Consider the following 15,283-nt stretch of genomic DNA (forward strand, 5'->3'; position numbering starts at 1 on the left):
CAATAATATTGTCTTCGTGAGTAAAAAACATTATTTATTTGCAATGGCTCACAAAAGAGCTTGAAATAAACATCACAACTGTACAATCTTAAAAATTAAAATCACAAAAATAACTGAACTCCGAGGAAAATTCAAAAGGGAAAGTCCATAATCAAAAAGCAAAATCAAAAGCTCAAACCCATCAAACGAGTGGATTACAACTGTCATATTCCTAACTTGATACAGGCATTTTCTCGTTTGAATTGTTTTACATTGTCATTTAGATGCCTTTTATATCTGACTATGCGGTATAGGCTTTGTTCATTGTTCAATGCCGTACAGTGACCTATAGTTGTTTTAAAATATCTGTGTCATTTTGGTCTCTTGTTGAGAATTGTTTCATTGGCAATCATATCACATCTTCCTTTTTATATAAACATTAGGTAAAAATGTCAAAATAAGGGTACAACAGTCAACATTGTGTTAAAATCCTAATCACAATAAATCAAACAAATATTTTACAAAGGAGCACAAAAAGGGATATATTACAAAATCACAAATCTGTCCTTCTTCTATTTGGAATTAATATTGCAGTCAGTAATTGCATCTCTGATATCCATGTTGACTTGGAATTAAGGATACTACTGATACAAGAAGGATTGCTTCATACTTTAATCTTTTACTCAATAATGACGTCTTAACACTAAAATCTATGACAAACGGGATGATTTCAAATTCCTTATTATCAATTTCCAATCTCTTAGCAGTAACATACCCTCAACTCCGTCATACGGTGTTGAAAAATCTAAATTGACGAACTTCATATATACAGTATTGTGCTCCTTACGGAGAAACTGCTCAAATAGAGTTATGAAGAGGAAAAATAAAAAAATACACTCTGAAAACTTTTAGGACACCATCACTGATTGTTTGATTTATACGATTTGCCTGTTTCTAAACTTACTAATGACATTTTAACCACGTCTTATATCGTGGTTTAACATCTTTGTCGTCTGTCTGCAAAGTACCGAACGTAACCTAATCTCGAATATGACTGTGTCATTGAGTGTAGTTTTCATTGTTGAACGAATGTCTTGGTATTTTATACATCCAACACTCATGTATTAAATTTTAATGTTTCTGTTAAGGTTTCTCTTGGATAATGTTATAGTTTGTAACCTGGATTTGTTTTCTCTCAACAGATCTATGACTTTTAACAGCGGTATACTACTGTTGCCTTTATTTTTAATAACATGAGCAACTCAATAGGTGCCACATATGGAGCATGATCTGCTTACCCTTTCCAGAGCACCTGATAATAACCCAGGTTTTGGTTGGAATAGTGTTGCTCAGTCTTTAGTTTTTCATGTTGTGTTTTGTGTAGTATTGTTTGTTAATTAGTTTTATGAGTTTGAATGTTACTCTGGTAAATTTCGCCCCTCTTCTTAGGAAAGTAGGCGACCTTTTTAGGTTTGCGGTACTGTTTAAGCCAAGACTCCGTGTTGAATGCCAAACTTTATCCTAAAATTGTTAACTTTTGATGCATTTTGACTTTAAGTGATAGTCTCATTGGCACTCATACAAAATGTTCTTATTTATGATCATTGTGACACTGAAACATGCAAAGGAATCTAGTGTATGTATATATTGGTAGATTTTACCAATAGATGTTTAATCAAAACACCGACACAATTAACATCTCAGCTGTCACGTTAACAGCTTCACTTGCAATACTTTCCGATAAATAATGAAAATGAGAAAATAGACGTGTGCGTGTATATTTCAAACAACAGATAAACAAATTTTTATTTAAAAATGTACGAGCGTTGTTTACATTAAAAAAAACCATCTGTATGGTTACCGAAGAAAACACTTGATTTTTACACCTTTTAAAGATGAAGAGCTACTTTTTTATTTTGATCTCTTCACACATGCTATGAGTGTTATGTAGCTTTTCCCAGTCATCTATATTGAACGATACTTTTGGTAAAACTGAACTAAGTTCTAACACATTTATGAAATAAATTACTATTTAATAGCACGCTTAATATTGGAGCAGTATATGACAAAAATACGCCTTTGTTAAACTTCATCCTCGTCTATTGTCGTTGCTTGTCTTTTTTTGTTTTTGCCTAGAAAAGAGTAAAGTATAAGGTCTACAAGTTAAGACAATCAAGTTTATCACACACTTAATTAAAACATATTTATTTTTTTTTTCGATCTGAGATATATGATGATTTTAAACGAAGAAGAGGATATGATAATACTCCAATTTGCAGGATACAATATGATCATTAACATCAAGAAATTAATTTGATTGAAAGTTGCTGGTCATAATTAGATATCAAATTTGTTTCTTTTAAACAGTACTACAAATTCAACGATTTTTTGATAAAACCACGTTTTTGAAAATCATTAACATCCTCATGTATATATTTCTAAGCCAATTGCCTGACATAGTCCTTGTTTAGTATGACAATCACAATTCCCTTAATGATATAGTGAAATAATACACCCTAACACTAGTGTGTGACAATGCAACTTTTTTTTATAAATGATTTTAATAAAATTCAATTACTATGCCTCCTATAACTCTTAACTGCGTGGTTGTTCATGTATATATACATGATAAAATTGAGAATGGAAATGGGGAATGTGCCAAAGGTTGTTGTCTCTTTGGCACATTCCCCATTTCCACACTAGTGTTAGGGTGTATTATTTCACTATATCATTAAGGGAATTGTGATTGTCATACTAAACAAGGACTATGTCAGGCAATTGGCTTAGCAACATAATGAATGTATTAAGGCTGTAAGGTCGTTAATACAAATCAAGATTATAAAACTGAATGGGTCTATAAATACCCATGTTACATCAATCTTTAAAGACCGAAATGTTGCAAAATCCTTCCTCCGTTAATAATATGTTGTTTTCCCCGCAGATAAAGCTCCAAACATCATCGTTTTTGTATGTAAATCACCTTTCTAATGATTGATTAAAGGGGCACTGATCTAATATATTATTTATTTTGCTCAATCATTTATGAAATGCAAAGAGTGAAATAATAATTCGCTTTTAGCAGCCAGTATGGTTCATTTTTGTCAAAATAAAAAAAAAAAACATTGATTATGAATTATTCACTTGAAAGTGAATAATTCGACCTTATTGAATCCATATTCATGTGAACTTCAATTTAATTCCTTAGCTTGAGCGGATAACACGTGAACTGTATGTGTAAAGTTATTTAAAGGAAAAGAATGTCAACATTGAAAGTGCAAAGGTAAATCATTTGATTGACTAATTCGATCCACAAAAAAATCATTCTTATACAGATACGATGATAAACATTTAATTTTCATCTATAATATGAAATTAAATAGACCTAGAATAATCCAACAGCACGAGTTTGCTTAATCTATTTATATCTATATGTATGCTTACATCGCTTATATGGTCATTGTATGACTTTAGAGGTCAACTCGATAATTAAGTAGATGACGTCCAGATTAAAATACGCACGAAACGAAGAATCGTATTTCCATGCCCGTGCCCTGGTAATCATTTATTTGAGACTTTTAATAGTATGGATAAATGTTTTACATTGTTAAAAATCAAACATAAGAATTTGACCAAAATTGGTGAACATGAATTTGACAGCTAGTGCCCCTTTAATGAATTGGGTATTGACAATTCATTCAAAAAAAACTGAACATATACCACCACTGCAATAACTAAATAGGAAATCCTGGATAACCATAGGTCTGTACTATGTTCAATTGGAAATTTGACCAAAGATGAAGAACAGGATCTTCCATCACTTTTCTGGATACATAACCTACAGATATGGCATCCGTCGAGTTGCTCACGTAAATACAAACCCGGTAAAAAGTCTAGTTTGGTAGTTCAAATTCGTGAATAAGGGATGGGATTGTTGTTACAACATAAGGAACATATCCGCTATCATCTGTGAAATTGAAATCCCATAACGGTCAATAAAATCGTGATGGCGTCCGTAAAATTTACGAAGGGATGATTTCAACTTCACCATTTGGAACTCTTAGTTTATTATCTTTCTTGTGAGCAGCAAGTCTCAATCGGGGAAATCATAAAACCAGCCTTGGAATATCGTATTAATAATTATCAGTTACACACATACACATCCCGTTAATAAATTAAATTTAGAAAAAACAATGAAAAAAATATTCCTTTAATATAAAACATGACTTTCAAAGTTCTAGAACCAAAGGATATACTGAAAACTAAAATCTTAGCGTCTCAAAATAAAAGTAATTGTCCTTTTTATAAAATAAAATTTCAAAAGTTGAGATTTACAGATGGTAAAAGTTTTTGAAATCATAATATTTTTTAGTCGAAAGCTGTAGTTTTAAAAAATTACCGTATCTTCTTCACAAAAATCATTTGTACAAGCTTCATATTGTTTGATTCGTCCATTGCATTCTTCATTAATTCCACATAACCGGATCCTTAATCTGTCACATTTTTTACTACATAATGTCCATTGAGACCATTGTGGTAAGTTAGGATCTTCTGTTGTTGTTAGTTGAGTTGCACCTGTTGCTTCCTCTGTTGATTCTTTCTCCGTTGTAACTTCCGGTAGAGGTGAAACCTCTGAAGTTATTGCTGTTACTTCCGTTTCACCTGTTGTAGCTTCCTCTGTTGATTCTTTTTCCGTTGTTACTTCCGGTAGAGATGAAACCTCTGAAGTTGTTGTTGTTACTTCCGTTTCACCTGTTGTAGCTTCCTCTGTTGATTCTTTCTCCGTTGTAACTTCCGGTAGAGGTGAAACCTCTGAAGTTGTTGTTGTAACTTCCTCTGTTGATTCCTTCTCCGTTGTAACTTCCGGTAGAGGTGAAACCTCTGAAGTTGTTGTTGTTACTTCCGTTACACCTGGTGTAGCTTCCTCTGTTGTTGGTTCTTTCTCTGATGTAACTTCCGGTGTAGATTGTCCCTCTGTGGTTGTTGTTAATTTTGTTACAAATGTTGTAAACGGTGCTTCTGTTGTTGTTATGTTTAGTATATATTTCTTGAGCATGCAATTGCCAAAGTAGCATATCTGAATATAAGAGTGTTTCATAAAACATATTTATAACATATCAACATGGGCATTATGATCAAAGAAAGTAGTTCTTAGACATTTAACATTATGTATCGACATTTCATAATGGTTGATACTTTTTCAGGATCTGTTTTCACCCACGGTATTATACAGATTTATGTTTCAAGGCAAAGACTACTGCAAGATATAATAGATTTTTGCGAAATAATAAGTGAGGAAGGTGCAATCTTATTCTTGGACTATCAAAATGTATTTGATAGGGTGGTAATGAATAAATTATTGTTTATTAAAATTTGGGTTTGGGGAAAAATTAGGGAGTAAGGTAGAATAGCTCATTATTGCTAAGAAGTGTATCCGAACGAATGGGTTTACTTCTAGATTTGTAAGCATAATTGTTCTATTCGTCAAGGATGCACACTCGATCCCATGTTGTATATTCTGAATGGAGAATCATTTGCAGCATCAATTGGAAACAACCCGAATATACAAGTAATACAACCTCAAACCAGAACAGGGGAATATATTGAGACAAGCCTAATATGTTTGCTGACGATACTCAACTCTTAAATATAAAAGAGTAGTCTATAGAAGAAATATTTTAAACTTTAAAACTGTTTGAAACCGCTTCAAGGGCTTAAATGAATATGGAAAAGGCTGTGGTGTGGGTATGTATTTAGACAGGTGGGGAAATAAAAAAATACAAAATTTAACCAAATCAAATGGTCTAAGCGGCCTGTGTAAGCATTATTGGTTCATGACGGCTATGGGGTTGAATTATATCAAAATGGTTAGAAAAATAAAAACAAATAAAAGATGTATGGCGGTTTGGAAAGCAAAAGATCTCACATTTAGGGAACAGTTTTAATTATTAAATCCTTTTACTGTCTATGATTGGATACGAAATGAAAATGAGAGGTATTCCAGATAGATACGAAAAACAAACATTTAATATTATAAGGTCCGTTTTATACATGGGAAGGGAAAACAAACCAAACCAAAAGGAAAAGGGGATATGAATTTTAAACGTAAGGGACTTTATAAATCAAAACAGTTAAAAAGTATGTACAGTATTGTTAATTTAGAAACACTTGAATGGAATACAAATGGTAAATATTGGCTAACGTCACTGGACGACAAATATGATACAGACTTTTTTATATCTTCTTGTTCGGGCACTAGATGTTTTGGGCAAATAAAAATGTCTCGTGACAGTGAAGACTTAAAAAGGTTGAACACTTATTTCTATAGATGATACATACAACAATAGTGTTGGTTTTTTTAAGTTAAGCAGTTTTAAAATCAACTAATGAAGTCTATCGTCAACGGTTTTTGACCCTTAAAATTATCTGACAATTAGATAACCCGTTAGTAAAACTAAACCTGAAAACCTAGTTCATTTCAAGGCTAAGAAAGGTACACTGTTAACCGTAAAAAGATGTCTAACCAATATAATTGCCTGACAATTAAGACAGAACAAAGTTTTGCAACATTCTCTAAATTATGTTATTGTTCCGTTTCCACCTAATTTGTTCTAACACGAGTAACACGACGGATTCCGGATATGGAGCATGATCTGCTTACCCCGAAACACCTCTCATACCGTGTTCACACTATAATATTAGCACCAGGTCGAACCTGGGTTAATCAACCTGAATTAATAACCCCAGTTCACACTTAATAAAAAATTAACCCGGTTTGCGATGTTCCCTCTCAACAAAAATAGAAATGTAAGTGCAAAAATTGTAACCCGCATCTGTCAACTGTGACAACTGTACATATTCCCATATTTTTTCACATTATTCAAAAGTCTGAAACTATTTAACACACTCCTGGTCGCGTTGGAGAAGTTTGATCACCATTAACCACTTTCAGTGTTTTAAAATAATGGCACTTTATCCAAATTGCTACCATATTTTTCGCCCCAAAAAAGACGCAATAATATATAGGTTTCATAGTTTTTCATTATCTGCATTTCTTTTTTAGCATAAAATAAACTTAAATCAAAGGGCTTGCTGCCGTTTTTTAAATATGAGTTATATATTATTGGCCCATTTAAAAAATACTATAACTGAACTTCGGTCAAAATATGACGTCATTCGATAAATATGATTTCACGTAATAGTTACGTCACATTGAAGACTTACTTAAGTAAACTTCAAATATGTCACTATAGCAACAACCTCACATTAACTTCACTTTGCGTTCACATTTAGAAGTGAGGTAGTTAACCCCGGTCCACCCACATTAACTCCCCCTCAAATGAGGGGTAATGTTAACCTGGGTTCGCCCCGGTTTAAGGCGTTCACACTAACTAAATTTAACCCGGATTAACTAATTCGGGTCGAACCCGGTTTAAAAGGACATAATGTGAACGGGGTATCAGTTTTTTGTGGACTCGTGTTTCTCAGTCTTGTTTCTATGTAGTGTTTGTGTACTATTGTTTGTCTGTATGTTTGTATGTCTGTTTGTCTATTGTACTTTTTCATTCTTATCCATGGCGTTGTCAGTTTATTTTCATATTTAATATGAATGTCCCTCTGGTATTTTCCAAGTCTGTAGCAAGCAATATAACGATTTTACAACAATATACTTAGTCAAAATGAACAAGCGCTTTTAAAGATTTGATAATATCATTTTATGTTTTAAACAAACTAATTTTTTTTAATTGATCGTCTTAATCTTTTGAAAAAAGGTAAAATCACAAAAATACTGAACCCAGAGGAAAATCTAATCGGAAAGTCCATAATCACATTGCAAAATCAAATGACAAAACACATCAAAAACGAATGAACAAGAACTGTCATATTCCTGACTTGGTTCAGGCATTTTTAAATGTAGAAAATGGTAGATAAAACCTTTTTTATAGCGCTAAATCCCTCACTTTGTTGACAGTCTCATCAAATTCCGTAAATTTACAATGATGCGCGACCTAAACAGATATAATAAATAAAATAGTCAAAATATGGGTACAGCAGTCATCATCGTGTAACAATTTCGAAACGTGCGTGTGGTGTACAAAACTTTAATTCTGGAGTTCTGATATGTGTATTTACAAACACTGGTCCGAGTGCCACTACTGGTAAACGTTTCTCTCGGAGGGTACCACAATCCCAGTATTCAGCACATATGTGTTAACATTAATTATCATTGATATGGTCATAACTATGAATTTACTGTTTATAATGTTTTAAAGCTTTGAATTTTTCGACATACTAACGATTTTCTACCCCGTAAATATTTTTACTTAGCTGTATATGACAAAACTTTTGCGAAATTTGGATCTGCAATGGTCTTCGATTTTGTACCTTTTTTTGCCTTTTTAAAAGTTAAGATTCAAGTGACAGTGGTGAGCTTTTGTAGACGAAACTCTTGTTTGTGTACAAAATTATAATCCTTGTTTCAATGATTAGCATATCTAAAAAGTAAAATCACAAAAATACTGAACTCCGAGGAAAATTCGAATAGGAAAGTTCCTTATTAAAATGTCCAAATCAAAACCCAATCACATCAAACGAATGGATAACAAATGTCATATTCCTGACTTGGTATAGGTATGTTCTTATGACGAACATTGTTGATTAAACCTGGTTTAAATGCTAGCTAAACTTATCACTTGTCTAAGAGTTTCATTGCAATCCAAACATTTCGTCAAAAGATTTTGTCATCAGTTAATGAAATTGTGAATTATTGTTCATCAGCATTTGATATGTTAGGTTTTCATGGAAATATGACTAAAATAGAAAAGTGTTTATACATAAATATCATCCATACTTACAGCAGTTGCATTACATGGACTTCCATTATATGCATACACACCATAACAATAACCATCTTTTGAATTTAAACAGTATAAAAAATCCCAACAGTACGAAGGACTGGGAAGCTGTAATAAAATGAACATTTCTGTATACTAATGTATGTATATCAAAATATTTTAATGATTTTAATACAAAACTTATAATAGACCTTAATGATACGAAATACTACGTCTGACTTACAAATATATACTTCAGCTGGTCCAATCAACTCAAATATTTTACGTTATCTGACTCTAATATCTAACTACCTCTGACCCTAATAGTTTATTACCTCTGACCCTTATATTTTGCAACCACTGACTCTAATTATTTACTACCTCTGAGTCTAATATTTTACTACCTCTGACCCTTATATTTGACGTTTTTCTCCTACCTTAAACTTTTTACTAATTTTTTACCATCTTTGATCCTAATATTTTGCTATCCCAGGTCCTCATATTTTACGCCCACTGAACATATATTTTACCACCCTGTATCTAATATTTCTGTACTTTGACTCTTATATTTAACGTCATCTGATCCAAATATTTTACTTCCACTTATCTCGAATAATTGATTAAATTTTAATATAACCTATCCTAATAATTTTTTCATCTTACCGCAAAATCTTACATACACTTTCCAATATACTTTACTACAAATGTCCCTTAGATTTCACTACGTCTTCTATTTCAACATATCCTAATATTTAACTGTCTCTGACCTACTGTTTCACCCCTGGCTTTGAAAACCGGTATACATCTGTTGCCTTCATTTTAATGTTATACAACCTATGATCAAATTAATTTCCTACCTCGAACCATACACATTTACCTCCTTTGATTCTATGTATTTTATTATCACTGACCAATATTATCGATAATCCTAATGTTTAAGTAGTTCTGACCTTAATATCAAATTTCAAATCACTCTAATATTAGCTATTACTAATTCTTGTATTTTATTACCTCTTGTCCCAAATAATTAACCACCGCTGACCCTAACATGTTCTACTCCATACCTTATATTTGAATCCCTTATACCCTTAATGTTCCTACCAGAGACCGGAAGTATTTAACCCTAATCCCAAGTATTCTACTTTCTCTGGTCGTTACATTTTAATTCCTCTGAGCCTAGAATTTTTCTACACATTACCCTAAGGTTTATCTAAAACATTATATCATACTAGTACTTCTTCTATCCTATTATTCTACCATCGATTGTAAAATTTAACTGGTGACCTAAAATATTTTTAAACCTTCGACGACCTCAATTGTTTACTTCCAGCGATATGAATATTTTTCTACCACTGATCTGAAATATTCTACTACTTCTGACCCAAACTTTCACTACCTCTGCCCCAAATATATTACTTCCTTCTACCCTTAAATTCGAAAACATTCGACCGTTATATTTCACTACTTCTACTGCCACTGAGCCTGACATTTTATTACCTTTGACACAAATCAAATATTAAACACTATCAGTCGCTCCACTGTCTACATCACTCTGCTCAGCTCTTAATCAATATAGAATAACCATACATTGTCTCGAAATATCAATATTATTTGTACAAGGCTTAGAAACAGGTAGAAAGCGAGGCTGTGCCTGTGTAAACAGGGTGATATACGGTCAGTGACTGTATATCACACATGAATATACGGTCAATGCAATTTGACTGCTCAAATAGCACAGATGCAGTATATAATAGTATATTATGGCTTTGTGACAAATATGTTGACCTAGTCTTAAAAACTTTGACTTGGACATATCAGCGACATCATCATGTTTGAAACAACGATGAAAAGTTTGACCATAAGTACTAAGTCATCTTACGGTTTGCTCGTGAAACAGAGAAACCACTTAAAAAAACGCAAACAAGGCCGATAAATCGATTATCAGGTTATATGCATATTGAGACTATAAAATATCAGCTGCTCGACACAATATGCAGATTTTGATCTCGTTCGCTGTGCTCAATCGAGAAAAAAAGCTTCATATTGTGACTCGCAGCTGATATCTAACAATATCAATTTGCAGACAGCCTGATACATGTAGTTGGTACGTACTAATCTAATGACGTTTTACGAATTGTGAATGTGGTTGTTTTTAATGATACTTAAAGAAGCGTTGAGAGTCAAGTTAAATTGAAAAAATACTTTGGTTTCCCCAATAATATATGATATTTAATACTCACCAAACATGTACGAGAATATGGGTCCTTCATTAAGTATCTACACTGATCGTTCAATTGATATCGTTGTCCGGCTAATACAGATTTGTCGAAAAAACTAAAATCGCTATTCACTGAATGATGTTTTAAACATTCATATTTAGGTTCATACGTGGTCTCGTGCGATATCAAACCACTCAGGCTAAATGAAAGAGATGAAAAATATATATGTTGATAGCGAATAGTAAGATAGGGAATCAATATTTGAGAATTCAAAACCCGTTTTTTTCTATATGTAAATGCCATGGTTTCCAAATGATTATATGGGTATTCCCGGTTTTACACAAGGATCTAACCATTATTTATAGACAAACAAATATTGCATTTGACAAATCAAGATAAGGATATTATTCTTATTATCATAGGTACATAATAGAACACCAAATGACGTTTTATCGCTAAACTTGATGATACTTAACATATATCAAATGAAAACTGTTTAAATCCCTGACTAAGTAAATGCATTTTCCAAAGAAAATAGTGTGTTAAACTGGTTTTCCTACCTAGCGAAACCTCTCGCTAAAAAGGAGACCGTAATGTTAACTATTTTTTATATACTGTTTAAAATAAAAATACCCATAGCTCGGATAAATTTTACTAGGGAAAATGAAACGGTCAATTTTGTTACTGTGATACATGTATGTTAAACTTTTGTATTCTTGACTTTCGTTTTTGCTAGTGTGTTTTGTCTATATGTATTTTTTATTCTTACTTTTTGGCAGTTTTCTTTGTTTTAAAGTGATTAAGATTATAGCAGTATGTTGATTACTGCACCCCTATTTTTGTCATTTTCACCACATTTTTGTTTGTTTTGTGCATAGATTGTTCACAATATATATATGCGACTGTCATACAAGTGAGAGGTGTGGCTAGTTATAAAACGAGGTTAAATCTACAATTGTTTGGCTATCATAAAAATTCTTCTTTCTTTTTGTGAGAGCCGGTAATGACATATGTTTTAGTGTATTTGTTGGAGGGGATTAACGTCTGTTTCATCATGTCCTTGATTTAAAGAATTGGACAGACAAGTGTAAAATCCCTACATAAAAATAAATTTTCATAAAAAGAGGAAATTTTGTATTGAAACATACAAAAAATAGGATGAGTGTTTGTTTCTACATTGAAAGTTAACAATTTAACAAATATCGATTTATATATTTTAGTACTTTTGTATATTTAATTATGCCCATACTCCCGAAAATGTAAAGTTATAACACGGGCAAATATCAGATCTTTTAAAATCTTTATTTTGATATAGCATATTTATTCGGACTATTTCTACATAGTTATTTGATTAATTTGGTAATTAATTACGGTACGCATTTATTAAATGTACAAATAAACACATCGTGTTATATAATTTCTTGGTGAACTTTACGGTTTTCGTACACCTACATTACATTTCTAGGCCATTTTAAGATCTAATCTTAAATCTATACTAGCCAACAATATAGTTACTTCTTAAGGTGCGCATGAATGCTTTCAATGCTGCATGGAGAAAATTTGTATGGATTGTTCTTATATGTATATTTTGCAGCGTTAAAGTTTGGCGACATTATGAACTGTTCCTCTGTCGAACAACCGGGAGTGACATCATGGGAACACCTCAAACTGAAATTAAAGTCAAAGAGTTCAATGTTATTTTGGTTAACATGGATATCTAGGGTTCTACTCATTTTTATATTAAATTAAATATACAGTAGCAATATAGACACACAACGTACTTGAATACAAAGTCTAGCAACTCAATGTTACGTCAGTTTACATGGATATCTGGGGTTCAACTCATACTGTAATTATATATACAATGATAATATGGGAACAAAACACTTAAATTTAAATCCTAGCAACCACATGTTTCATTAGTAAAGAGGGACATTCAGGGTTCATCTGAGCCGTAAATTCAAAAAACAATGCCCATATTAGCAAACCACGTTCATCAGTTTTCAGGAACAAATACACACTGAAAACAAATGTGCAATGCCAATATGGGCACACCACATACTTAAATTCAAAGTCTAGCAACTCAATGTTACGTCAGTTTACAGGGTCATAAAGGGTTCAACTCATTCTGAAAATAAATATACGGTGACAATATGGGCACATCCCATTCTTCAATTTAAAAAAAATAACAGTTTACAGTGACACCATTGGTTCATTTCATATTGACATTTAAAGCAACAATGACATACCTTGAAATTCAAGCCAATCAGTGAATTGTTATGAAATAAAGAGAGAAAAAAAAATAACTGTAATTTGGTATTTTGAATGCTGACCGAGACATCTGCTCCAAATTAGACAAAACATTGAAATATTATTGTTTTTTTCTTCAAATATTTATAAAATGTGGACTAAAGAAATAATATTTCCCTATAATCAGCCAGTATGATCAAATTTTGTAGAAATACACAAACAATTATGGCTGATGTATAAAATAATAGGTAATCTTTTTTCAATCCGTATCCATGCAACCTCGGATTTGATATTTAGTGGAAATGGGTTGCGCTTGCGGTCAGCGCATGGACAACATGTTTTCTACCCACAAAAACAAATCATTATTATGCATGTACAATGATGATTAACGTATTCTTTTAAAGCTACAACGTGAATCAACCAGACTTTGAAAAATCTTGACATTACGATTGCACGTATGTGCATTGATCTTTTGTGTTGACACGAATTGTCGTTGTCTTGATATGGTTATATAAAAATAAATCAACTGTTTGTAATACTTTGAATTGTTCGAAATACGAAAGATTTTCTATCACAGGAAAAGATAATCATAGTTGGTCCTCAATGTTATTCAATCTACAATTTCGTACTATGTCATGTTTATTTGGCCATTAAATTTTTGTTAAAAACCTACAGTAACTCTAAGTAACATTAGTTATAGTATATCACATCAAGGGGAGAAGAAATCTTTACACATATATCATAATTCTCTGTAGAAACTCGTATTCAACATTGTTTGGTGTTCTCAGGTTTACTTTTTTACTGTTATATAAAAAGAAAATGTCGTATGATTGCTAATAACGCCATCACAGCTACCAGGATTGAAATTCAGTATTTGCACCAGACGCAAGTTTCGTCTATAAAAGACTCATTAGTGACGCTCGAATAAAAAAGGTTTAGTATTTGGCACAACTTTTTGGAATTTAGGGTCCTCAATGATCTTCAACTTTGTTCTTGTTTGGCTTTTTAACTGTTTTGATCTGAGCGTCATTGATGAGTCTTATGTAGACGAAACGCTCGTCTGGCGTATTCAATTATAATCCTGGTACCTTTGATAACTATTTACACCACAGGGTTGATGCCACTGCTGGTGGACATTTAGTCCCCGAGGGTATCACCAGGCCAGTAGTCAGCACTTCGGTGTTGACATGAATATCACTTATATGGTAACTTTTATAAATTTCCTGTTTACAAAACTTCGAATTTCAAGAAAAACTATGGACTTTTTTATCCCAGGAGTAGATTACCATAGCCGTATTTGGCACAACTTTTTGGAAATTTGGGTCCTCAATGCTCTTCAACTTTGAACTTGTTTGACTATTTAACTGTTTTGATCTGAGCGTCACTGGTTAGTCTTATTTAGACGAAAAGCGCGTCTGTCGTATTAAATCATAATCCTGGTACATGATAACTAATTAGAAAGGCCAATGAGATAACTCTGCGCAATAGACCAAATTCTAAAATAGATAAAAGGATATGCATGAGATAAAATGATTTGTTGTATAATACCAATGAGACTGCTATCCAACATAGTCCAAATGAAATGTATTTAATAAAATATAGGTAACCGTACTGCTTTGAACAGTAAACAATACCCATACAATATACGTCACTAAATTAAAACAATAATTCAAAGTGGAGGGTCGGTTGAAAATTTTACTTTACGACAAAAGAGATGATTTCATCTTCCCAATTGTAAACTTTCCATTTCAATATAGCAACATAACAACAGCGCCTGCATTCGGAGTGTATATTCCAAAGCTCACAAGGAAGCTATTAAACCAAGGTTTCAATATGGTGAAGTTGACATCACCCCTACGTTAATTTTACGGACGCCATCATGAGTTGGTTTACCGTTTTCAAATATTTGATCACAAATTATATCATATTTCCCTTTTCGCGAATGTGACCTACCGAATTGATCTATTTCCAGGGTTTGTTATTACATGAGCAACACGATGGGTG

At 32.5% G+C, this 15,283-nt stretch overlaps 1 protein-coding gene across 2 annotated transcripts in view; it reads right to left on the minus strand.

Moving 5' to 3' along the window:
- Positions 1–1,768: 1,768 nt before the first annotated feature.
- The window catches only part of LOC139519310 (uncharacterized), a 48,335-nt gene continuing 34,820 nt past the window's right edge, over positions 1,769–15,283 (minus strand). For both annotated transcript variants that reach the window (XM_071311295.1, XM_071311294.1), the window contains exons 11-15: positions 12,545–12,697; positions 11,051–11,228; positions 8,832–8,939; positions 4,376–5,053; positions 1,769–2,111 (exon numbers count right to left, since the gene is read on the minus strand). In XM_071311295.1, the coding sequence (XP_071167396.1) occupies positions 2,079–2,111; positions 4,376–5,053; positions 8,832–8,939; positions 11,051–11,228; positions 12,545–12,697 (1,150 nt within the window). In that variant the 3' untranslated portion in view covers positions 1,769–2,078. The remainder of the gene's footprint in view (positions 2,112–4,375; positions 5,054–8,831; positions 8,940–11,050; positions 11,229–12,544; positions 12,698–15,283) is intronic.

The sequence above is a fragment of the Mytilus edulis genome, chromosome 4 (genome assembly GCF_963676685.1).
Source record: "Mytilus edulis chromosome 4, xbMytEdul2.2, whole genome shotgun sequence".
Classification (NCBI taxonomy): Eukaryota; Metazoa; Mollusca; class Bivalvia; order Mytilida; family Mytilidae; genus Mytilus; species Mytilus edulis.